Source organism: Geotrypetes seraphini, chromosome 1 (genome assembly GCF_902459505.1).
Source record: "Geotrypetes seraphini chromosome 1, aGeoSer1.1, whole genome shotgun sequence".
Classification (NCBI taxonomy): domain Eukaryota; kingdom Metazoa; phylum Chordata; class Amphibia; order Gymnophiona; family Dermophiidae; genus Geotrypetes; species Geotrypetes seraphini.
Window position 1 is genome coordinate 75,989,252 of NC_047084.1, and position 22,798 is coordinate 76,012,049.

The 22,798-nt window shown below is 46.6% G+C and overlaps 1 protein-coding gene across 1 annotated transcript in view; it reads left to right on the forward strand.

Moving 5' to 3' along the window:
* The first annotated feature begins 222 nt into the window (after window positions 1-222).
* LMAN1 (lectin, mannose binding 1) overlaps window positions 223-22,798 on the forward strand; it is an 81,242-nt gene continuing 58,666 nt past the window's right edge. The window contains exons 1-4 of the mRNA XM_033933529.1: window positions 223-528; window positions 7,764-7,918; window positions 8,011-8,118; window positions 10,274-10,335. Coding sequence (XP_033789420.1) covers window positions 297-528; window positions 7,764-7,918; window positions 8,011-8,118; window positions 10,274-10,335 — 557 coding nt within the window. The 5' untranslated portion in view covers window positions 223-296. The remainder of the gene's footprint in view (window positions 529-7,763; window positions 7,919-8,010; window positions 8,119-10,273; window positions 10,336-22,798) is intronic.

Here is a 22,798-nt window from a genome sequence, read left to right on the forward strand (position 1 = left end):
GCCGGCCCTGGGAGCCAGGTATCAGCGTAACACTCCACTCTAGGAATCCTTGCAAAAGCACTTTTCTTCCGCAACTACAAGTGACGACAGCTGACGCTTCTCCAGGCGCTACACGCCACGTGCATCCCTCCCCTCCCTCTCCCTCCTCCCCCACCCGCCGCGCTTCGCCCTCGGCCAATCAGCGAGCGCCCTGTTGGCTGGGGCCGCGGCTTTCTTCCCCTTCGCCAGCCAGCTAGGCTGGCCGCTCAGTTGGCTCCGCCTCCGGCTCCAGCGAAGGGTACGTCAGCAGAGTAAAGATGGCGGTGTGCGTGCCGCTCTTCGCTGCTGCTGTTGGCCGGCTCCCGTCCGCACTGTGCCTGCTGCTGCTGCAGTTCTTGCTTCTCTTCTCCCCGTGCCGGTTCGGCGCCAGTGCGGACGGTGGCGCTCCTGCATCCGCGCCTCACCGCCGCTTTGAATACAAGTACAGCTTCAAGGGACCGCATTTAGTTCAGAGTGACGGTACTGTGCCCTTTTGGGTCCACACAGGCAGTAAGTATCCCCCCAGTTGCCTGGCCTGCGCGAGGCGGGTTGGTATTCTCAGTCCTAGCCACTGGGGCTGTTTCTGCAGGCTGCGCATCTTTTTGTTTGAAGGCGAGTGACCTGCATTGACTCCCCACTTGCAGCTTTCGTTGCAGAGCAGTGGTGGCTCCAACATCTGTCCGTGGGTCCAAAGTCTGAAACTGATCGGTTTGATTAAATTTTTTTTGCTGCTTTATCATTAGTATATACTGCTGCTACATATGAAGTTCTGGCACTTCAGTGAACACCAGGAAGGCCCGTATGCAGCCGTCGGTGTACAGTGATTGGAGTATCTCCGGCGCTCAAAATATATTGATAAGGATAGAACATAGGATTGCCCAACTTGGTGATGTGCATATGTGCACTACATTTATGCTCTCTTATTTGAGGTCGTGCAAATGAAAACCAGTTTCAGCTTGGAATTGGTTTTCATAAACAAGAGCTTAGCTAGGAGCAAGGTCCAGAGACTCCAGAGCAAATCAGTTTTATGCCGATGGGATGTATTTGGTATATTGTTCACAGACCTGTATTGTATGTTTCCCTCACATTTTGCCTTTAATGAGAGACGTTGCAAAATTAAGACTACATTTGAGCATTGTGGATAGAAACAGAGAAAATAATAGCCATATAGTCTGCCAAACCAACTGCTAAACTCTGTAATCTTCCTCCAGATCCCATGCTTTCAGATACAATCCCTAAAAAACAGGCAAAAAGTTTGGTTTCAAGTATAATGAGGGGGGTTACAACCCCCCAAAACCCCCCCCCACAACGCCAGCGCGATGTCTGTTAAGTAAAATAGGGGGGGTTCCCCACCAACACCCCCCCCCCCCGTCGGAACCCTTTAAAATAGTGCTTTTCTTCGGCGCACCGTCAACCTTGCGCTCAGTTGTCGGCGCGCCGTTGTCTCACGCGATTTTGTCTATGAACCCTCATCTCCTTTTCTTCTGGCAATTGTTTTCTCTATACATCCAAACATAGAAAGTTCCAGAAATGTTCCATAAATCTCATTCACATGTAAAGCCACATGGACCACAAGGAGCAAATATAAAAACTTATTTGCAAAAGTAAAATGAAAACTATGTAAACAGAATAGGTCTGATTTGGATTGATATATATGTTCCTAATGCAAGCACTTAGATAATAAAATGAACAGAAATCAGATAGCATGACATGCACCCTGTATGGACAAAAGCCACTTGAATAGCCCAGTTCAAATAGTGATCAAAGACTGTAAGTTATAGTTTTATATAACTGGTTATATTTGATGTACAGTGCTGCATATGTGTAGTAGTACTATGGAAATTAGTAGTAGTAATAATAAAATAAAACCTCGGTCTGTTCATATCTGGTCATCTCCTCACCCTGATAGCAGGTGCAAGGTGGTGGTGATCTTCTGTAGCTGATGTATTAGTACACGCGCTGTTGTCATTGTGATGCTGTTGAGGTTTTGAGCTTGATGTCAAAGCTAATGTGCATTTTTAAACAAGTTCTTATCGGAAGTGGCCTTACAAATCATGATACCATCATGATAGGTGATTGGTCCGTAATTGTGACCAACCAAAAGAGTGTCTTGGTGTCACCTTGGATATTCCCTCCTCAAAATTCCAGGGGCTCTGAGCAGTCTGGGGCTGCATGAAACGATTGTTCTTGTCAAAGCTGTCTGCATGCCTCCAGACTAAAGCAAAAGCCCAAGGAAGGCCTCGACGACATGAGAAGCACAGCACAACAGAGGAGGCGTGAGGATGAGATGCCAATGAATTGGGCACTGGTATAAAGTTCAAGGGACCCTTGGCTTTGCTTTGGACACCAGTTACTTCTGTTACTTCTCTGCTCACTCTGACAATTGACCTGTGTTTTTATGTTCTATTCGTATGATAGAGAAATCAGCCTTCGAGACTCTTGACAAACGCTGAAACACTCGGTGTCAAGTCTTTGCAGTGCTACTAGCAATAAAGTGAACCTTGAACGTATACCGTGGCTAATTTATTGACATCTTATCCTCACGACTCCTCTGGTGTCTTGCCTCCAGACTGAGTCATATATGTCACTAGATTGATAGTGCTAGGGTTATGGCCAGGGGTCCTTCACAGATGTAGCAACATTCTATGCTACCGATCCAGGGCAAGCATGCCTTTCTCAATAACAGACTATGAATGTTTCCTCCAAGAAATAGTCCAAACCTTTCTTAAAATCAGCTATTCTATCTGCTCTTACCACAACTTCTGGCAATGCGTTCCAGAGCTTAACTATTCTCTGAGTGAAAAAATATTTCCTCCTGTTGGTTGATGTATTAGTCTGTGATACACTGTGTATATTATTCAGGGGCTTGACCCCCTACATACCTTTTTGCCATTGGCCACCTTAAGATATTAGGTACAGATTGTCCAAGTCCTGTGTTTCTTTCATGAACATTAGTACTACCCTCTGCCTTGAGATTTTTTCTGCAAAAATGTATGATTTTTCTTTTTTTTTAACCACTAAATGTTGCCAAATTCCAGGCCATTTTTAAATTTTCATAGATAACCTCCTTATGTTATCCATATCTTCCAGGGTGTCAACCCTACTGCAGCGTTTAGAGTCATCATTCTACATAGAGATTCTAGGATCTCCCTACTTTTAGAAGAAACCACATCTGGCATATGGGAATGCAGCAGTGCTTTCCCTTCTATGGCAATTTTGTGTCATATCGGTGTAAATAGATGTTTTCATTCCCTCTTTCCGCATTAATCCATGGTGCCTCCCCTTTACTTCAAGTGCTGCAATTCTTTAGCCTTTACAGCATAGGAGTCAGTTCTATAAAGTGTACAAAATGTGATGCGCAGAGAGTGAATTCTGTAATAGGATCTGGAACCAAGATTACATGCTGGAATATTGGTATAAATTGTCACTTGTGTGCTAATATTCCAGTGTGCCTCATTACTCTGTATTAATAGCAAGTATTTTTGTGACTTTGTAAACCATTTTGAATGATCTTTCAGTCAGGAAAATTGTTTATAAATGTGATATAAATAAATAAGGAAGATGATCTCCAGTACTTTGGCATATAGTTAGTCTTGACTAAATTGACCACAGTTGCTGCCTCTGCACTCAAGAGTTTGTGAGATCAAATCCCAGTGCTGCTCCCTCTGACCCTGGGCAAGTCATTTGATCCTCCAGTGCCCACCACTTTGAGTGTTGGCTTTGAAATGCCAAAGCTACAAAAAGGCAATATACAAGTCTCCATTCCCTTTGCCTTTTTTTTTTTTGGGAGGGGGGGATTTTCTATGTAATGTGGAGAAGCATTTTTGAGAGGACGTCGAGTCTGACTTTGGACATCTTGCGAGAAATGTCCAAAGTCGGAGGCAGAGACATGGCCATTTTTGAAACCGGCAACACCGCAAGACGTTCCAAAAATTTATTTTTTGTAAATCGTCTACTTGGATGTCTTGACCACCAGGATGTCCAACCTTAGGACGTGCAGCTTTGTTCACCATTTTGTCCACCAAAACACCTAAACCCAGGCCATTTGGACGTGGGAGGGGCCAGCATTGTAATGGACTGGCCACATAAACATGCCAAGAGAGCAGTGAGGCACTTTAGAGGGCATCGTTGTGACCGTTGCATAAAGGGTACCAGAAGTACATCACACCATAAATTCCCTTATAATTTTATGCTGAGCCCTCATAAACTCCCCCAAAACCTACTATACCCACTTGTCTACCACTCTAATAGCCCTTTTGGCTGCATTTGGCATCTATTTAGCAGTATATGAGGGCCATTAAAAAATTTATCTACCTTAGTAGGAAAGAAAAGAGTTTTCAAAAAAAGTTTTGTTTTATTTTTCAATATAGTTCTTGATAGCTCCATACACTTCATCCACTTTTCCTGCAATGACTTTAACACCTTTGAAAAGAAGAATTCTGTTTGACCTTCAAACCAGGATGTCCCAGCTTTCTTAATGTCTTCATAGCTTGAAAAAAAGCTGTCCAGGGAGAGATTTCTTCAAAACTCGGAACAAGAAATGATCTGAGGGCACCAGGTGAGAACTGTAGGGTGGATGGTTCAGCTACTGAAACTACACACTCATCCAAAAATTGTGAGTTTAACCTTCAAAAACTTCAATTCTCAATTCTATTCTATGACTTTCTAAAAATAGAGGATCAATTTATCGAATCAAAATATATTATAGCTAAATAATAGTGCTCAGTGAAAAAGCCAGCGGACTTTAAATGTGAAAGCAGCAGATGCCGCCAGCCCAGACTTTTGACATCATAGCACTCTCTCCCTACCTGATTTTTATCCTTACTTCAATAATGATTTCAGTAAATAAGGTGTCTTAAATGACTATCTATAAGAATTCATTTTAAGATGATCTTACACTCAGGGTGGGATCTTAAAACACCCAAGCTGAATATCATCTCCTCAGTTTTTTCTCTAGTCTACTCATTATTATACTAATTTTCTTTAGATCCTAACTACAACAGACTGGCCATACTCTTCCCAACCTCAGCTCTCTTACCACAACAGGCAGAGCAACGTTTTCTACAGGCAACAAAGCTGGAAGCGGGCCATAAACACCTGGTTGCCCAAGCACCTTCGCACCTCTCCCGTGAAATATCTGGCTTGCGTGGTATGGCGCTAGAAGCTCCATCTCCCCCCCAACCCTCAGGCTGGTGTTCTCCAAGAGGCGGATTAATTGAGAGCACGCCGGTCAGGAGGGGAGAAAAGAGAAGGGAAGGCATGGCTCTGCGATCGACTCGTGTTGCCTTAGCGATCGACCGGTCGATCGCGATCGATGTTCTGGGCACCCCATTAAATTCCAGATAATTCATTCTTTCCTTCACAGAGTTTCCATTATTTTTCCAGCCACCAAAGTGAGGCTTACTGACCTGTAGTTTCTGACTTCTCTGTCCCTATTTTTGTGTAGAGGGACCACGTTTGCTCTTCTCCAATCCTGAGTAACCTCTCCTGTCTCCAAGGATTCATTGAACAAATATGTAAGAGGTCCCGCAAGTGCATCTGAGTTCACTCAATACCTAGGGTGGATTTTGTCCAGTCCCATGGCCTTTATCCATTTTTAGTTTTTCCAGTTGTTCATAAACGCTTCCTTTTGTGAACGGTGTGATATCTACTTTACTCCCATACATAACCTTGTCAGCCAACTGTGTCCTCCAGACTTTTCTTCCATGAACAGAATAGTTTGTTTAGTATGTCTGCTTGTTCCTCATCACTTTCCACATAACAGTTCTCAGACATCTTTTAGTCTCACAATTCCATTTCTAGTCTTCCTCTTTTCTCCAATAAACCTGAAAAAAATCATCTCCGCTTTTTATGTCTCTAGCCATTTTTTTCTTCTGCCTGAGCTTTCACCAGTTGCATTTCTCTTCTTGCGTTTTTATATTCCTTGAATGCCACCTTTCATTTTTTCAGCCACCTGTTTTGAGAACCATAATGGTTTTTTTCTTGCTTTCATTCATTTTCCTTACATAGAACTCAGTTGCCATTTATTTATTTTTAAATATCGTTCTCCCATGGGAGCTCAGAATGGTTTACATGAATTTATTCAGGTACTCGAGCATTTTTTCCCAGTGGGCTCACAATTTATCTAATGTACTTTGGGCTGTAGGGGGGATTAAATGACTTGCCCAATGTCGCAAGGAGCAGCATGAGTTTGAACCCACAACCTCAGGGTGCTGAAGCTTTAACCACTTCACCAAACGCTCCTTTCAGCTTGGACCAGAGACTTCAATGTCCCTTATATCCTCCCGTTCTATCAGTTATTTCTTCAGGAATGCCCTTATTTTACTGAATAAATAAATAGAAGTACTCCACCTACTAACTAGAAAGCACAAACACAACGGAAGAAAAAGGCCTCTGGTATTATTACGGCAGAGCCTAAGCTCACATCACCTCAACCCACATCATTGGCCAAAAAAACTTCTGAAGTGAATGTGCTACTACCACTACACTAGCAGGACTAAGATGATTAGCAGCCTTATAAATTATGTCGGTATCAGTGATACAGAATACTGGCCAACGTTTCACGGTCAGCAACTGTTTCTTCAGGGCTTTATCCACTTTCACTACCCCACTACCCCACATATTTTGCGATGCTTGCTTTCTTATTCTTAACAACATTATTCTTGCTTTCTTATTCTTAACAGCGTTAAGAATAAGAAAGCAAGAATTGCAAAATATCAGATCATACTGTATGATGATCACTGTTACTAAGGTGGGCACCCACCTCAACATTAGACACTTTCACCATTCATGAGCACTACCTCCAGCATTGTCCCTTCCCTTGTCTGAGCAGAGTGCTTTGAAGGGCATCCACAAATCTTTGCTTCTTTCCAATTCTTCAGACAGGGTCCAGTCCACATCAGGAAGGTTGAAATCTTCAAGTAGGAACATTTCCCCTTTCAGACTCAAGTTTTGACAATCTGCCACCAGCTTTTTGTTCAACTTCTTTGCAGTTGAGGCCTATAGATGACCCCTGTGTGTACACTTATCCCTTCGAATCCGCAGTTTCAGCGTCTGCGGATTCGGTTATTTAAAATGTAAAGCTAGCTATCCTCCTCTTCATAACCTCTGATTTCTTATGTCCTTCCCTCATTTATTCAATTACCTGTAAACCGTGCCAAGCTCTATCTTTATGTAGATGATGCGGTATACAAACTTAAGGTTTAGTTTGGTTATTCGCAATTTTTTAAAAACAATTTTAAAAACAAATTAAACTGTATTCCAGACCTTGCCTGCCTCCCTCTCGGTTTCCTCCAGAATTCCTTAAGCCTTACCTGGTGGTCTAGTGGGTTTTTGGGGCAGGAGCGATCTTCCTACGCTCCTGCCCCATGCAGATCACTCGTAGGAAATGGCTGCCGTGAGCTCCCGTCGTAGTCTTGAGAGACTACAGGAGCTCATGGCAGCCATTTCCTATGAGTTTTGGCCAGGAACTAGTGAGAAAGGGCTACTGGGCTTGATGAACCTTTGGTCTGACCCAGTAAAGCTAATCTTATGTTATGGTATAGACACTGAGATTTTAAAACCTTCCTCCTGTAATGCTAGCATACAGAATTTGAGAACCTCCACTCCACTAAAACACTTCTTTTTCCCCTCCCCAAACCTAAAACAAATCCAGTGCTGCTTTACTGTTTCCACAGCCACAGACTTCATACGGTTTTGGTGCTGCATTTTCACTCTGACCTTTGCAATGGATTTTTTTCTTTCAGGTGCTATACCGAGTGCCGATCAGATTCGAATAACCCCATCTTTGAAAAGCCAGCGGGGGTCAGTTTGGACAAAAAGTGTTTCCCTCTTTGAGAACTGGGAAACGCAGGTAGCGTTTCGAGTGACCGGAAGAGGCAGAGTTGGAGCAGATGGTTTGGTAAGCACCTGTTTCACATGTGAAAGAAAAGTTTTAAATGGCAAACTTGAATAATCCCCTATTAACTACTGGTAATTTTACTCTGTGGATAGGCGATCTGGTTTACTGAACACCAGGGCTTTGATGGCAACGTTTTTGGGGCAGCTGATTCATGGAATGGTGTTGGCATCTTCTTTGACTCCTTCGACAATGATGGAAAGGTTTGTGTTCTTTCAGGAAGATTGCTTGGACTGTGGCTGTGCTGGTGTTAAATTTACAGGGCTAATAGTTTTCCACCCAGTGAAACACACGCCTGCCCATGCAAAACAAAGTATACTGTGATGCACTTATTAACATTAGATTCTCTGTTTAAGGGTTTGTTCAGTTCACAGGTTGCATTACTCATTTCTGAATTCAACCTTACTCATATGGGAATTATTTTTTGGCAATTGGGATTTGTTCCCTGCGTTTTGGTGTTTTTTGTTTTTTTTTTTTTTCTTCATTTTTTTTTTCTATCCATTCAAAGCAAACAGTTAGATCAGGAAACAGGTCAGTTTTTAGAATACTGATAGTGAAAATTCATCAGATGAGATTTTTCTTACATAATATGCTTATACGTATAACATACATTTCTACAGCTTGCTTACCTTGATGACCAGATCCGAATGGGGTCCTTGCAGGCTAGCGTTGAGAGCCCCTGTTGTAGAAGATGAACAGTGATATGTATATGTACTTTTCCATTACGTGTCTTCCCATTGTTCCGGGCATGCGCTAACTCTACCTGTTATTTGCCAGCGCCAGGCGCGCAGTCTAAGAACATAAGAAGTTGCCTCCACTGGGTCAGACCAGAGGTCCATCCTGCCCAACGGTCCGCTCCCGCGGCGGCCCATCAGGTCCGCGACCTGTGAAGTGGTTTCTGACCACTTCTATAACCTACCTCAAGTTCTATCTGTACCCCTCTATCCCCTTATCCTCCAGGAACCTATCCAAACCTTCCTTGAACCCCTGTACAGAGTTCTGGCTTATCACCTCCTCCGGAAGCTTGTTCCATGTGTCCACCACCCTCTGGGTAAAAAAGAACTTCCTAGCATTTGTTCTAAACCTGTCCCTTTCAATTTCTCCGAGTGACCCCTAGTGCTTGTGGCTCCCCACAGTTTGAAGAAACTGTTCTTATTCACTTTCTCTATGCCCTTTAGGATTTTGAAGGTTTCTATCATGTCCCCTCTAAGTCTCCTCTTCTCCAGAGAGAACAGCCCCAGCGTTTTTAACCTGTCAGCGTATGAGAAATTTTCCATACCTTTTATCAGTTTAGTCGCCCTCCTCTGCACTCCCTAGAGTACCGCCATGTCCTTTTTTGAGGTACGGCGACCAGTATTGAACACAGTACTCCAGGTGCGGGCGCACCATTGCGCGATACAGCGGCATGATGACTTCCTTCGTCCTGGTTGTGATACCCTTTTTGATGATGCCCAGCATTCTGTTTGCTTTCTTTGAGGCTGTCGCACACTGCGCCGATGGTTTCAGTGATGTGTCGACCATCACCCCTAGATCCCTTTCAAGGTTACTCACCCCTAGCCGTGTTCCCCCCATTTTGTAGCTGAACATCGGGTTCTTTTTCCCTACATGCATGACTTTGCATTTCTCTACGTTAAAACTCATTTGCCACTTATTTGCCCAGTCTTCCAGTCTCGTTAGGTCCCTTTGCAGGTTTTCACAGTCTTCCGTGTTCCTAACCCTGCTGCAGAGTTTGGTGTCATCAGCAAATTTGATAACCTCACATTTTGTCCCCATCTCCAGATCGTCAATAAATATATTGAACAATAGAGGTTCCAGCACCGACCCCTGTGGAACTCCGCTCGTGACCCATTGCCAGTCTGAGTATTGGCCCTTTACTCCAACCCTCTGTTTCCTGCCTGCCAACCAGTGTTTGATCCATCGGTAGATATCCCCTTGCACCCCGTGGTTCCACAGCTTTTTTAGTAGAAGTACCCCGCCAAACCACAGGTTACTGCTCTCTCCCTCGCGCAGTGGTAGACCTGCCCTCTATTCTGGAAGCGGTTCTCAGGATCCAGACCCACACTTTCCTTTACAGCCACAGAGGAACAGGTCAGGTTATTCGCGGTTTTGTGCCTTTTCTAGGGTGGTGTTTTGTTTTTGTTTTTTTTAACAGAAAACCCGCGAATAGCATACAAAAAGTTATTTGCGGTTTTTCTGTACTCGCGGTCATGCTGTTCCCCTATCACTGCGAATACGGAGGGGGAAGTGTATTTGTAAAGGTCTTATTTCTTTTTGTGGTAAGTTGCTATATAGAGCTTGCTGTACGTTGAGAATGTTGTTCTGTCTTATAAAGAGTTGAAACTCTCTGCTTTGTTTTAGAAAAACAATCCAGTAATAGTGATGGTTGGCAATGATGGCCGTCTTGTTTATGATCACCAAAAGTAAGTTTCTTATTTTATGTATTTTCTTTTGAAAATGCTAGATTTATTGCTTAATGTATCTTTTTTTTTTTTTTTTGATAAATTATCTTGTCTATTTATTAGATATCTCATTTTTGTCTAAGACATCTCATTTTCTATACAAGCAAATATTTAACAAAAAAAAGGTGGTGCCATAGACACCTAAATAATATTCATATTGGTAAATAACAGTGATTAATGTTATGCGTATTCATTATGCAGATCCTGAAAATCTAACAAGCTCCCTGTTCAACATATTAAGAAGACAGTTTGTATAAGAGTCGCCTAGGAGGGAAGAGCAAATAGGGGCTTAATGATGTGCCTGTTTTATAGAGTTAAAGGCCCAATTCCATATATAGTGCCTAAAACATAGGCACTGAGGAAAGCAATCAATCTTAAGTTAGGCACCATTTATAGCACTGCATCTAGCAGCACCTAAACTGGACTTTGGCACTCACTATTTACAATATGCCAGGGTTTACTTGGCCTAAATACCAGCACCTAAGTCTAGTTTAGGCGCCTCCCATGCCAAACATATCTACTTTCTGGTAGGTGCCTACCATCAACTTAATTTTGACTTATACTTTTGGTTCTAGTTCAGTGTTGTGGTGCTGTACTGGCAGCTGCCCCTCCCTCTCCCTCTCTACCAGCCTCAGCTGTACTTGTTCTTTTACAGCAGTGCATGTTGCTGTACTCTCCACATTCAGTTGCTGGCACCATCCCAGATTTAAAATTGAGAATAGTAATTAACATGAGAACAGATTAACTTGTGGCAGTACAGAGGTGAGAGCAAAACATATGTTCATCATTGTGAAGGCTAAACTGCTGAGGCAGGCTTTTGGCACCCTTGAACATTTTATCCCCCCTTCACCTGGCTCTTGCCTTGAGTTGGTCCTGCATTTACTGTAGTCGTGTAAAAATGTTCCCAAATGTGACATCTAAAGACCTCACAGTCCCAACTCGAGCTTTCCATCTTGTGCTTTTGTTCCAGGCCATACAGTGTCATCTGATGTTACTGTGAATCTGCCTCTCGTTGAGTAGGCACAGGTTTGAGATCCTATTATGGTTGCCAGTGTTGCATGAGAATTTTGTGAAGGACATCCCGCCCGCCCCCTACTCCCTAGTTTGAATTATGTTGCCCAGTTTGGGAATCCTTGATACAATTTAAATACTTCAGTCACATTTGTTTTCTACAGGTTTTGATTTACCTTGTTCGTTGTTTTTTTGTTGTTGCTTTTTTTTCATGAAAAGGCTTATTAATTTACCAGAAATCTAAGGCTTTAACACCCCCCCTTCCTTTTACAAAACCGTAGTGTGGTTTTTTGCACTGGCTGTGGCGGTAACAGGTCCGATGCTCATAGGAATTCTATGAGTGTCAGTGGTGGTATTGCCGCGGTTGGTGCTAAATCACACTACAGTTTTGTCAAAGGAGGATAAATGTCTCCTGTGGTGAAACAGTCCAATGGTTAGTCCTTCGTGCTATGGTGCAATGTTTTCTTATTTAGGGGCTCTTTTTAATAAAGCTTAGTGTGCACTGAATGCTTTGCCTCTTATCTTGTATCCATGGACCATGTGGCACTTAACTTATGCTAACGGACCTTAGTGTGCATTATGTGTTGGCAGATGACCTCTTAAGCAGCCATATTAAGAATTTGATTCCGTTTGCCCCTTTCTTACTTGTTGCCAAGTTAATTTATTGAAAATAAGTCTTTTCTTATGACAAAAAATCCAGGAAGTGTATTTCTCAGGCAATGTTGCCCATGAAGCAGCAGTTCAAAATAATAATCTTAGTCTAGTAACAACTACATTGTCAAAGATTTATCCCATATCACAGATTTTGGATTTCTTTATGATATCTTGCATTCAAGATGGACTTTAGATTATAGACTATTAAAATTATGTGACTTTTCATTATTTGCACAATAAAGTAACTGTTTGGTTGATTATCTGACATCTCATTTGCCTTTCTCTCTACTGTATTGCTGTGCTATTTTTGAGGCAAAATTCTTCTTTCCCCCTCTTGTTCACATATCTGCATTGTCTTGGAGCAGATACCGTATTTTCACGCATATAACGCGCGCGTTATACGCGTTTTTACCTACCGCGCATACCCCTCGCGCGTTATATGCGTGAGCGCGGTATACAAAAGTTTTAAAACATAGTTCCCACCCCGCCCGACGCCCGATTCACCCCCCCCCCCAGCAGGACCGCTCGCACCCCCACCCCGAACGACCGCTCGCACGCGCTCCCACCCGCACCCGCATCCACGATCGGAGCAAGAGGGAGCCCAAGCCCTCTTGCCCGGCCGACTCCCCGACGTCCGATACATCCCCCCCCCCCCGGCAGGACCACTCACACCCCCACCCCGAAGGACCGCCGACTTCCCGACAATATCGGGCCAGAAGGGAGCCCAAACCCTCCTGGCCACGGCGACCCCCTAACCCCACCCCGCACTACATTACGGGCAGGAGGGATCCCAGGCCCTCCTGCCCTCGACGCAAACCCCCCTCCCCCCCAACGACCGCCCCCCCCCAAGAACCTCCGACCGCTCCCCCAGCCGACCCGCGACCCCCCCACCCCCCTTCCCCGTACCTTTGGTAGTTGGGCCAGAAGGGAGCCCAAACCCTCCTGGCCACGGCGACCCCCTAACCCCACCCCGCACTACATTACGGGCAGGAGGGATCCCAGGCCCTCCTGCCCTCGACGCAAACCCCCCTCCCCCCAACGACCGCCCCCCCCAAGAACCTCCGACCGCTCCCCCAGCCGACCCGCGACCCCCCTGGCGACCCCCACGACCCCCCTTCCCCGTACCTTTGGTAGTTGGCCGGACAGACGGGAGCCAAACCCGCCTGTCCGGCAGGCAGCCAACGAAGGAATGAGGCCGGATTGGCCCATCCATCCTAAAGCTCCGCCTACTGGTGGGGCCTAAGGCGCGTGGGCCAATCAGAATAGGCCCTGGAGCCTTAGGTCCCACCTGGGGGCGCGGCCTGAGGCACATGGTCGGGTTGGCCCGATATTGTTGGGGAGTCGGCGGTCCTTCGGGGGGAGGGATGTATCGGACGTCGGGGGGGGGGCATCAGGCTTTCAGGATGGGGACAGACCTTCAAGGGGGGACAGTGCACGGAAGTCAGGGGGGGTGAACGGAGAGTCGGAAAGTCAGGTCGGGCGAAAGGAGCGTCGGGCAGCATGCGCGGTATACCCGTGAGCGTGGTATACCAAAGTTTTTGTACATATCATCGTGATTTCTGCGCGCTATACCCGTGTGCGCGTTTTATACGGGTGCGCGTTATTTGCGTGAAAATACGGTAAGTCTCTGCACAGAGGGGATAATTCTCAAAAAGTTGCCTAAAGTTGGCCACTGCACCCTACCACTGCCTAACTTAATCTGTTTAATTGGTTCAATCAATGCAGTAATTGATCAAAAACCAAATAAAAGGTTGTTTAAAAAAAATGGAGGCACCCTTAGACACCTCCAAAATGTGACCTTATTTGTCTCTTTAAACAATTCTCATGGAAGGTAGGCACCGGAAATGTAGGCCTTTAAAACCCTGGCAAAAACCCTGGCCTCCATTTCTGGTGCTTACCTTTCATATAGATGTGATTTTACAAATGGTGCAGTTGCATGATTGACACGCAAATTCTGAATTGGCAGTTACATGTCCAAGTCTGCAGTTATATGTCCGACTGTTGGTAGTTTGTTGCAACACTGCTAGTGTTCTAGAGTCCATGCACTTAAATGGTAGGTACACCTCTGACATGCCCATGTCTCTTTTGCAATTGTATGCTATGGATTTTACACTCACAATTTGTACATTAGTGACAACTAAAGGCAATTATTTAAATTAAATTATGACTGACCCTGTTCTGTAACTTGTGTACGCAACTTTGTCTGCAATTTTGTAGAGTTAGGAGGTTAACTTCCCAGAATGGCACAAAGGCGTGTTTGGTCTCTATGGAAAACGTGCTCTCGTGCCTTCACAGTCTAAATGCCCTGTTTATAAATCACAGCTATAGTGGCACTACACATTTACTTAGATATAAAGGGAAAGGGGCTTTTTGTGGTTACACATTCAAAGCGGTTTACCTAGGTTCTTATTTTGTACCTAAGGCAATGGAGGATTAAGTGACTTGCCCAGGGTCACAAGAAGCAGCACTGGGATTCAGTCTCACAACCTCAAGGTGTTTAGGCACCAGCTCTATCACTAGGCAACTTTGAATATTTGCTATGAACTGTAAATTTCTCTGGACAGTTCCACAGCACTACATAGTGGGATATAAGTGTACAAATGGAGTACTGTACAATGGAAAATGGTCCTTAAGAGACATAATTGAGCTCTGCTGATCCCCTTGTCCCTTTTGGAACTGCTGATCCCCTTGTCCCTTTTGGAACTTTGCCCCCTCTAATTGTACACTCAACTACAGTACATTTATTTGCACAAACCTTTTTTTTTGGGGGGGTGGGTGGGTTTGATTGGGTCACATTTGAGCCATATTCTTTGGGGAATGAGCTGTACTGTGTAGCATTTATTGTGACCGTCGTCACTGTTCACCAGGCCCTGCATAGAACCTGCAGTGAAAGTTCTCTAAAGTTCTGTAGAAACTGAGGGGATGGACTTAACCATAAAAACTACATATTCCTGAAGAGGTAATATGGCTGCTATTAAAGGTGGGGGGAGGGGGAAGTTGCCATGATTGTGCGTTGTTAGAAAGCTGAGGTCCTGAGAAATATATTCTTTTTATATACTTGATTTAAATTATAATGTAAACTGCTTTTGATCCATTTTGGCTGTATATGCGGTATATAAAGATTTTAATAAACATAATTATCACAGGACAAGCAGGCAGGCAGCATATTCTCAACAGTGGGTGATGTCACCGGAGCCCCGAAGTGGACAGCCTCGAAAGCAGACTTGCTTGAAGATCTTTGTAAGAGCTTCCGAGTGCTGCACTGCGCATGCGTGAGTGCCTTCTCGCTCGTACCATGGACGTAGGCTATATCAGAATTCCATGGTGGCTAACAGAATTCTAAATTACAACTACACTTTTACTGCTTATTTTAACTATTTCCTCAAATTGATGTCTAAGTTCTATCTGGCTCTTGAGGAGCAGTGTCTTCAGAATTCAAACAGATTATCAGAACTCTGTCTCAACTTCGACTCTTCATGCTCCAAGCCACATACGATGCCTTTGAGCTCTCTTCCAGGGTCTCTGCTTTTGCAGTAGCCATGCGTCGCCTAGCTTGGCTTTGCATTCATGGATCCCAGTCTGCAAGACCGTCTAGCCAACTTGCCTTGCCAGGGAAATGAACTTTTTGATGATTCCACTGAGGCTGCTACAAAGCGTCTCTCTGAACATGAGCGCTCTTTTGCTTCCTTGATTCGGCCGAAGCCTAAGACTACTCCTGCTCGGCCATACAAACAACCACCATGTCGTTATCTTCAAAAAAAACGATGCCAGCTTTCTCCAGGCCTCCGCCTAGAAGGCCTCCACAACAACAACATCAGCAGAAAGCCCAGCCTCCTGCTGCGGTTAAACCAACTGTCTTTTTGACATTCCCAGTCTGAGCATACCAACCTCCCTTAATCAGACTTCTCTTTTGCCAATAGGAGGTCGTCTTCACCATTTTTGTCACCAGTGGGAGATGATCACCTCAGATCTCTGGGTTCTCACCATCCTTCGGGAGGGATACTCACTTCACTTTCTTCAGGTGCCTCCAGATCACCCTCCAAGAGAGTGTCCTTCAAATTTGTCGCAACTTCCCCTTCTTCAGGAAGCTCAGGCTCTCCTTCCCATTCGAGCTGTCGAGGAAGTTCCCTTAAACCAACAGGACATGGGATTTTATTCCCGTTATTTTCTAGTCCCAAAGAAGATGGGGGATTTGCGACCCATTCTGGATCTCAGAGCCCTCAACACATTTCTAGTCAAAGAGAAGTTTTGGATGCTTTCTTTACCAACCTTATATTCCCTGATAGATCAGGGAGATTGGCTATGCTCTCTGGATCTCAAAGAGGCTTACACTTGTATCCCGATTCATCCAGCCTCTCGCAAATATCTATGATTCTGGGTGGGAAATCTTCATCTACAATACAGAGTTCTTCCTTTCGGACTCGCCTCATCCCCCCAGAAATTTCACGAAGTATCTGGTGATGGTGGCTGCAGCCCTCCGTGCCCAGGGTCTTCAAGTTTTTCCATACCTGGACGACTGGCCCATCAAGGCCCCCTCTCAACAAGGGGTTATTGCAGCGACCCAACAGACTATTATGTTCCTCCAATGTCTGGGGTTAGAAGTCAAATTTCTAAAATCCCAGTTAACCCCATCTCAGTCTCTTCAGTTCATTGGGGCCACTCTGGACACTGTCCAACTCGGAGCGTTTCTACCTCCACCATGTCGGGATACCCTCCTTCGCCTTTGCCATCAAGTGTCTCATCTTGCATCAATTTCTGCAAGACAAATGATGGTTCTGCTCAGTCACATGGCTTCTACAGTTCACGTGACTCCTTTTGCCAGACTTCACTTCTGCATACCTCAGTGGACCCTTGGCAACAAGCTACCGATCTGCTTTTTCAACAAATTACAGTAACTCCTTTATTGAAGCAATCTCTCCACTGGTGGATGCTCTCTTCCAATCTTTCCAGAGGTTTGCTGTTCCACACTCTCCCTCATCAGAAGGTTCTCACAATAGACTCGTCAACCTACACATGGGGAGCCTATCTAGACGATCTCCGTACCCAAGGTCATTGGTCTCCTGCGGACCGTCTTTGTCACATCAAGGTGTTGGAACTCAGAGCGATTTTCAATGCTCTCAAATCTTTTCAACATCTTCACAACAAGGTAGTCCTTGTCCGAACGGACAACCAAGTCGCCATGTACTATGTCAACAAACAGGGAGGTACAGGATCTCGCTCCCTTTGTCAAGAAGCTCTGAAGCTGTGGGATTGGGCAATCCATCACAACATCTTTCTCAGAGCTGTCTACATTCAAGGTCAGCACAACTTCCTGGCGGACAAATTGAGTCGTCTTCTGCAACCACACGAATGGACACAATTCCTCGCCTCTACGTCAGGTGTTTTGCTCGCTGGGGGACTTCTCAAATAGATCTCTTTGCCTCTCCCCTCAACAACAAGCTGCCTCAATTCTGCTCTCGAATATACTCTCCCCAGCGTCTCGAGGCAGATGCTTTCCTCCCTCCATTCCCTCTGATTCTCAAGACTCTTGTCAAGTTCAAGACAGAACATGCCACCATGATTCTGATAGCTCCTCGGTGGCCCAGACAACTGCAGTACTCCCTTCTACTTCAACTCAGCACCAGGGAGCCTCTGCTTCTACCATTTTTTCTCTCTCTGCTTACTCAGAGTCAAGGGTCCTTGCTACATCCCAACCTGTAGTCTCTACACTTAACAGCTTGGTACCTTTCAACCTAACAGACTCTCTACAGTTTTCTCAGTCTGTACAGGATATTTTGGTCGCTTCCAGAAAGCCGTCCACTAGGCAGTGTTATGGCCAGAAATGGACTAGATTTTCTGCTTGGTATTTCACTCGCCATATGGAGCCTTGTTTTGGATTATTTACTTCACTTATCACAATCTGGACTCCAGTCTACATCTATCCGAGTCCATCTCAGTGTGATGGCTGCTTTTCATCAGCCTCTTGATGGGAAACCTCTGTCTGCACACCCTGTGGTTTTCCGCTTTATGAAAGGACTTTTTAATGTTCATTCACCACTCAAACCACCTCCAGTGGTCTGGGATCTCAATGTTGTCTTGGTTCAATTGATGAAGCCTCCATTTAAACCAATCGACAAGGCTCATCTTAAGTACCTTACTTGGAAAATAGTTTTCCTGATTGCCCTCACGTCTGCTTGAAAAGTCAGTGAGTTACAAGCTTTGGTTGCGGATCCACCTTTCACAGTTTTCCACCATGACAAAGTGGTGCTCCGTACTCATCCCAAATTCTTGCCTAAAGTTGTGTCAGAATTTCACATCAGTCAATCTATTGTGCTTCCAGTATTTTTTCCAAAGCCTCATTCTCACCCTGGAAAAGTGGCGCTCCATACTTTGGACTGCAAGCATGCCTTGGCTTTCTACTTGCAATGCACTCAACCTCACAGAACAGCCCCATAACTTTTCATCTCCTTCGATCCAAATAAGTTGGGGCATCCTGTCTCGAAGCGAACCATATCCAACTGGATGGCTGCTTGCATCTCTTTCTGCTACACTCAGGCTGGTCTCCCTCTGAAGGGTCGAGTAACGGGCCACAGAGTTAGAGCAATGGCGGCGTCTGTAGCTTTCCTCAGATCAACTCCTATTGAGGAAATCTGCAAGGCTGCCACTTGGTCCTCGGTTCATACTTTCACCTCTCATTACTGTCTGGATATTTTCTCCAGAAGGGATGGCCATTTTGGCCAGTGTTTTGCAAAATCTCTTTTTTTAACTTGCTAACTCCCCCTCCATCCCATTATGGTTAGCTTGGAAGTCACCCACTGTTGAGAATATGCTGCCTGTTTGTTTCCAAGTTTTATTAGTGCTTGATAAATCGCTTATTAAATACCTAAGCAATGTACAATTCAAGTAAAATAGAAATACAAATACACTGACCTTTTTAAATTAAAAAAAACAAAAACAAAACATACTACATAGAAACATAGAAACATAGAAAATGACGGCAGAAAAGGGCCATAGCCCATCAAGTCTGCCCACTCCAACAACCCTCCCCTAATCTACACTCTATCACTCGTCCCCAATCTGCCCTCCTCTATGCTACCCTCGTAGGGATCCGACGTGGGCATCCCATTTATTCTTAAAATCTTGTATGCTGCTGGCCATGATCACCTGCTCCGGGAGCTCGTTCCAATGGTCCACCACTCTTTCAGTGAAGAAGTACTTCCTGGTATCCCCATGAAATTTCCCCCCCCTGATTTTCAACGGATGTCCCCTTGTGGACGAGGGCCCTTTTAGAAGGAAAATGTTGTCTTCCACCTCTATTCAACCAGTGATGTACTTAAACGTCTCTATCATATCTCCCCTCTCCCTACGTTCCTCGAGAGAGTATAGCCGCAACTTGTGCAGCCTGTCTTCATACGAGACATCCTTGAGCCCCAGGATCATCCTGGTGGCCATTCGCTGAACCGACTCAACTCTCAGCACATCCTTACGGTAGTGCGGTCTCCAGAATTGCACACAGTATTCCAGATGAGGTCTCACCATGCTTCTGTACAGCGGCATAATGACCTCTGGCTTCCGGCTAACAAAGCCTCTACGGATACATCCCAGCATTTGTCTAGCCTTAGATGAAGCCTTCTCCACTTGATTGGCTGATTTCATGTCTCCACTAATGATTACCCCCAAATCCCGCTCTGCTGTAGTCCTGGACAAGGTTTCACCATTCAGTGTGTATGTCTTACACGGATTATTGTTACCAAGGTGCATGAAACAAGAGGGTGGAAGGGGGAAGTTACAATATATTTGTAGAAGAAAATATACATTAAAGGGAAAAATAACTTAGGGAAGGGAAAAAAGCAAAATTATGGGATATTAAACCTAGCATTAAAAAAAAAAAAAATTGGTAAATCTGAGAGTCATATGTTAAAAGCATCCTTGAAAAAATGGGTTTTTAAATCCCTTTTAAAAGAAATGAGGTCCTTTATGTCTCTAATGTACTGAGGTATAGAGTTCCATAAGGTAGGGGCGATAATTGAAAACATGTCTTGTCTTCTAGTACCAATAATTTTTAAAGATGGAACTGTTAACAGATTGTTTGAAGCTAATCGAAGGGTCCGTGAAACGTTATATGGAATGAGCTGTCTAGTGATGAACTGAGGTTCATTGTAGATCATCGATTTAAAAACTAGTACCGTATTTTCTCGCATATAACGCGCGCGTTATACATGGTTTTTACGTACCGCGCATACCCTTGCATGTTATACGTGTGAGTGCGTTGTACAAAATTTTTTTACATAGTTCCCCCCCCCCCGACGTCCGATTCGCACCCGCACCCCGAAGGACCGCTCGCACGCACCCGCACCCCGAAGGACCACTCGCACGCACTCCCACCCGCACCCCAACCCTGAAGGACCGCTCGCACCCCCACAGCCTCCCGACCCCCTCCCCCATCATGTAGAAGCTCCTACCGGTGTCCTGCTGCTTCCTCTTGGCGGTCCCGACACCCGACACGATCGGGGCAAGAGGGAGCTCAAGCCCTCTTGCCCCAGCCAACCGCGGCACCTCCGACACGATCGGGGCAAGAGGGAGCTCAAGCCCTCTTGCCCCAGCCAACCGCGGCACCCCCGACACGATCGGGGCAAGAGGGAGCTCAAGCCCTCTTGGCCCCCCCCCGACTCCCTGACACGATCGGGGCAAAAGGGAGCCCAAGCCCTCTTGCCCCGCCAACTCCCTGACAATATCGGGCCAGGAGGGAGCCCAAGTCCTCCTGGCCCTGGCGACCCCTCCCCCCCCCCGCTAGTTGTTCGGGCCAGGAGGGAGCCCAAACCCTCCTGGCCACGGCGACCCCCTACCCCCACCCCGCACTACATTACGGGCAGGAGGGATCCCAGGCCCTCCTGCCCTCGACGCAAACCCCCCTCCCCCCAACGACCGCCCCCCCCAAGAACCTCTGACCGCCCCCACAGCCGACCCGCGACCCCCCTGGCCGACCCCCCCACCCCCCTTCCCCGTACCTTTGTGTAGTTGGCCGGACAGACAGGAGCCAAACCCGCCTGTCCGGCAGGCAGCCAACGACGGAATGAGGCCGGATTGGCCCATCCGTCCCAAAGCTCCGCCTACTGGTGGGGCCTAAGGCGCCTGGGCCAATCAAAATAGGCCCGGGAGCCTTAGGTCCCACCTGGGGACGGGACCTGAGGAACATGGGCCCAACACGACCATGTGCCCAAGGCCCCGCCCCCAGGAGGAACCTAAGGCTCCCGGGCCTATTCTGATTGGCCCAGGCACCTTAGGCCCCACAAGTAGGCGGAGCTTTGGGACGGATGGGCCAATCCGGCCTCATTCCGTCGTTGGCTGCCTGCCGGACAGGCGGGTTTGGCTCCCGTCTGTCCGGCCAACTACACAAAGGTAAGGGGGGTGGGGGTGTCGTGGGGGTCGGCCAGAGGGGTCACGGGTCGGCTGGGGGGGCGGTCGGAGGTTCTTGGGGGGGGGGGTTGTTGGGGGGGGGGGGGTTTGCGTCGAGGGCAGGAGGGCCTGGGATCCCTCCTGCCCGTAATGTAGTGCGGGGTGGGGGTAGGGGGTCTCCGTGGCCAGGAGGGTTTGGGCTCCCTCCTGGCCCGAACAACTAGCGGGGGGGGGGTCGCCAGGGCCAGGAGGACTTGGGCTCCCTCCTGGCCCGATATTGTCGGGGAGTCGAGGGGGCAAGAGGGCTTGAGCTCCCTCTTGCCCCTATCGTGTCGGGGGTGCCGCGGTTGGCTGGGGCAAGAGGGCTTAAGCTCCCTCTTGCCCCGATCGTGTCGGGGGTGCCGCGGTTGGCTGGGTCAAGAGGGCTTGAGCTCCCTCTTGCCCCGATCGTGTCGGAGGTGCCGCGGTTGGCTGGGGCAAGAGGGCTTGAGCTCCCTCTTGCCCCGATCGTGTCGGAGGTGCCGCGGTTGGCTGGGGCAAGAGGGCTTGAGCTCCCTCTTGCCCCGATCGTGTCGGGGAGTCGGGACCGCAAAGAGGAAGCAGCAGGACACCGGTAGGAGCTTCTACATGATGGGGGGGTTGGGAGGCTGTGGGGGTGCGAGCGGTCCTTCAGGGTGGGGGTGCGGGTTCGGGTGGGAGTGCTTGCGAGCGGTCCTTCGGGGTGGGGGTGCGGGTGCATGCGAGCGGTCCTTCGGGGTGGGGGTGCGAGCGATCCTGCAGGGGGGGGGTGAATCGGACGTCGGGGGGGCATCAGGCTTTCAGGGTGGGGACAGGACTTAAAGGGGGAGAGGAGAGTCGAGGCGGGCGAAAGGAGAGTCGGGGTGGCCAGAGGAGAGTCGGGCGGGCGAAAGGAGAGTCGGGCAGCATGCGCGGTATACGGGTGTGCACGGTATATAAAAATTTCTGTACATAAATTCGTGTTTTTCGCGTGCTATACCCGTGTGCGCGTTTTACACGGGTGCGCGTTATCTACGTGAAAATACGGTAGTAATATTTTATACGAAATTCGATGAGCAATAGGGAGCCAATGGGAGTCTATCAACAGAGGGGTGACGGTCAAATTTTTTTGCGTTATAAATTAGTTTGATTGCAGTGTTTTGGATGATTTGTAGCCTCCTTTTTTCTTTTTGCGGTATATTGAAAAAAAGGGAATTGCAGTAATCGATTTTGGAAATAATCAATGAGTGGATCAATATATTTATAGACTTAGGCTTAAGAAACTTGGATATAGAACGTATCATATGTAATTTATAGAAACATGATTTAACTGTATTCCCTATGTTATCGTGAAATGAAAGCTTGTCGTCCACGATGATACCTAAAA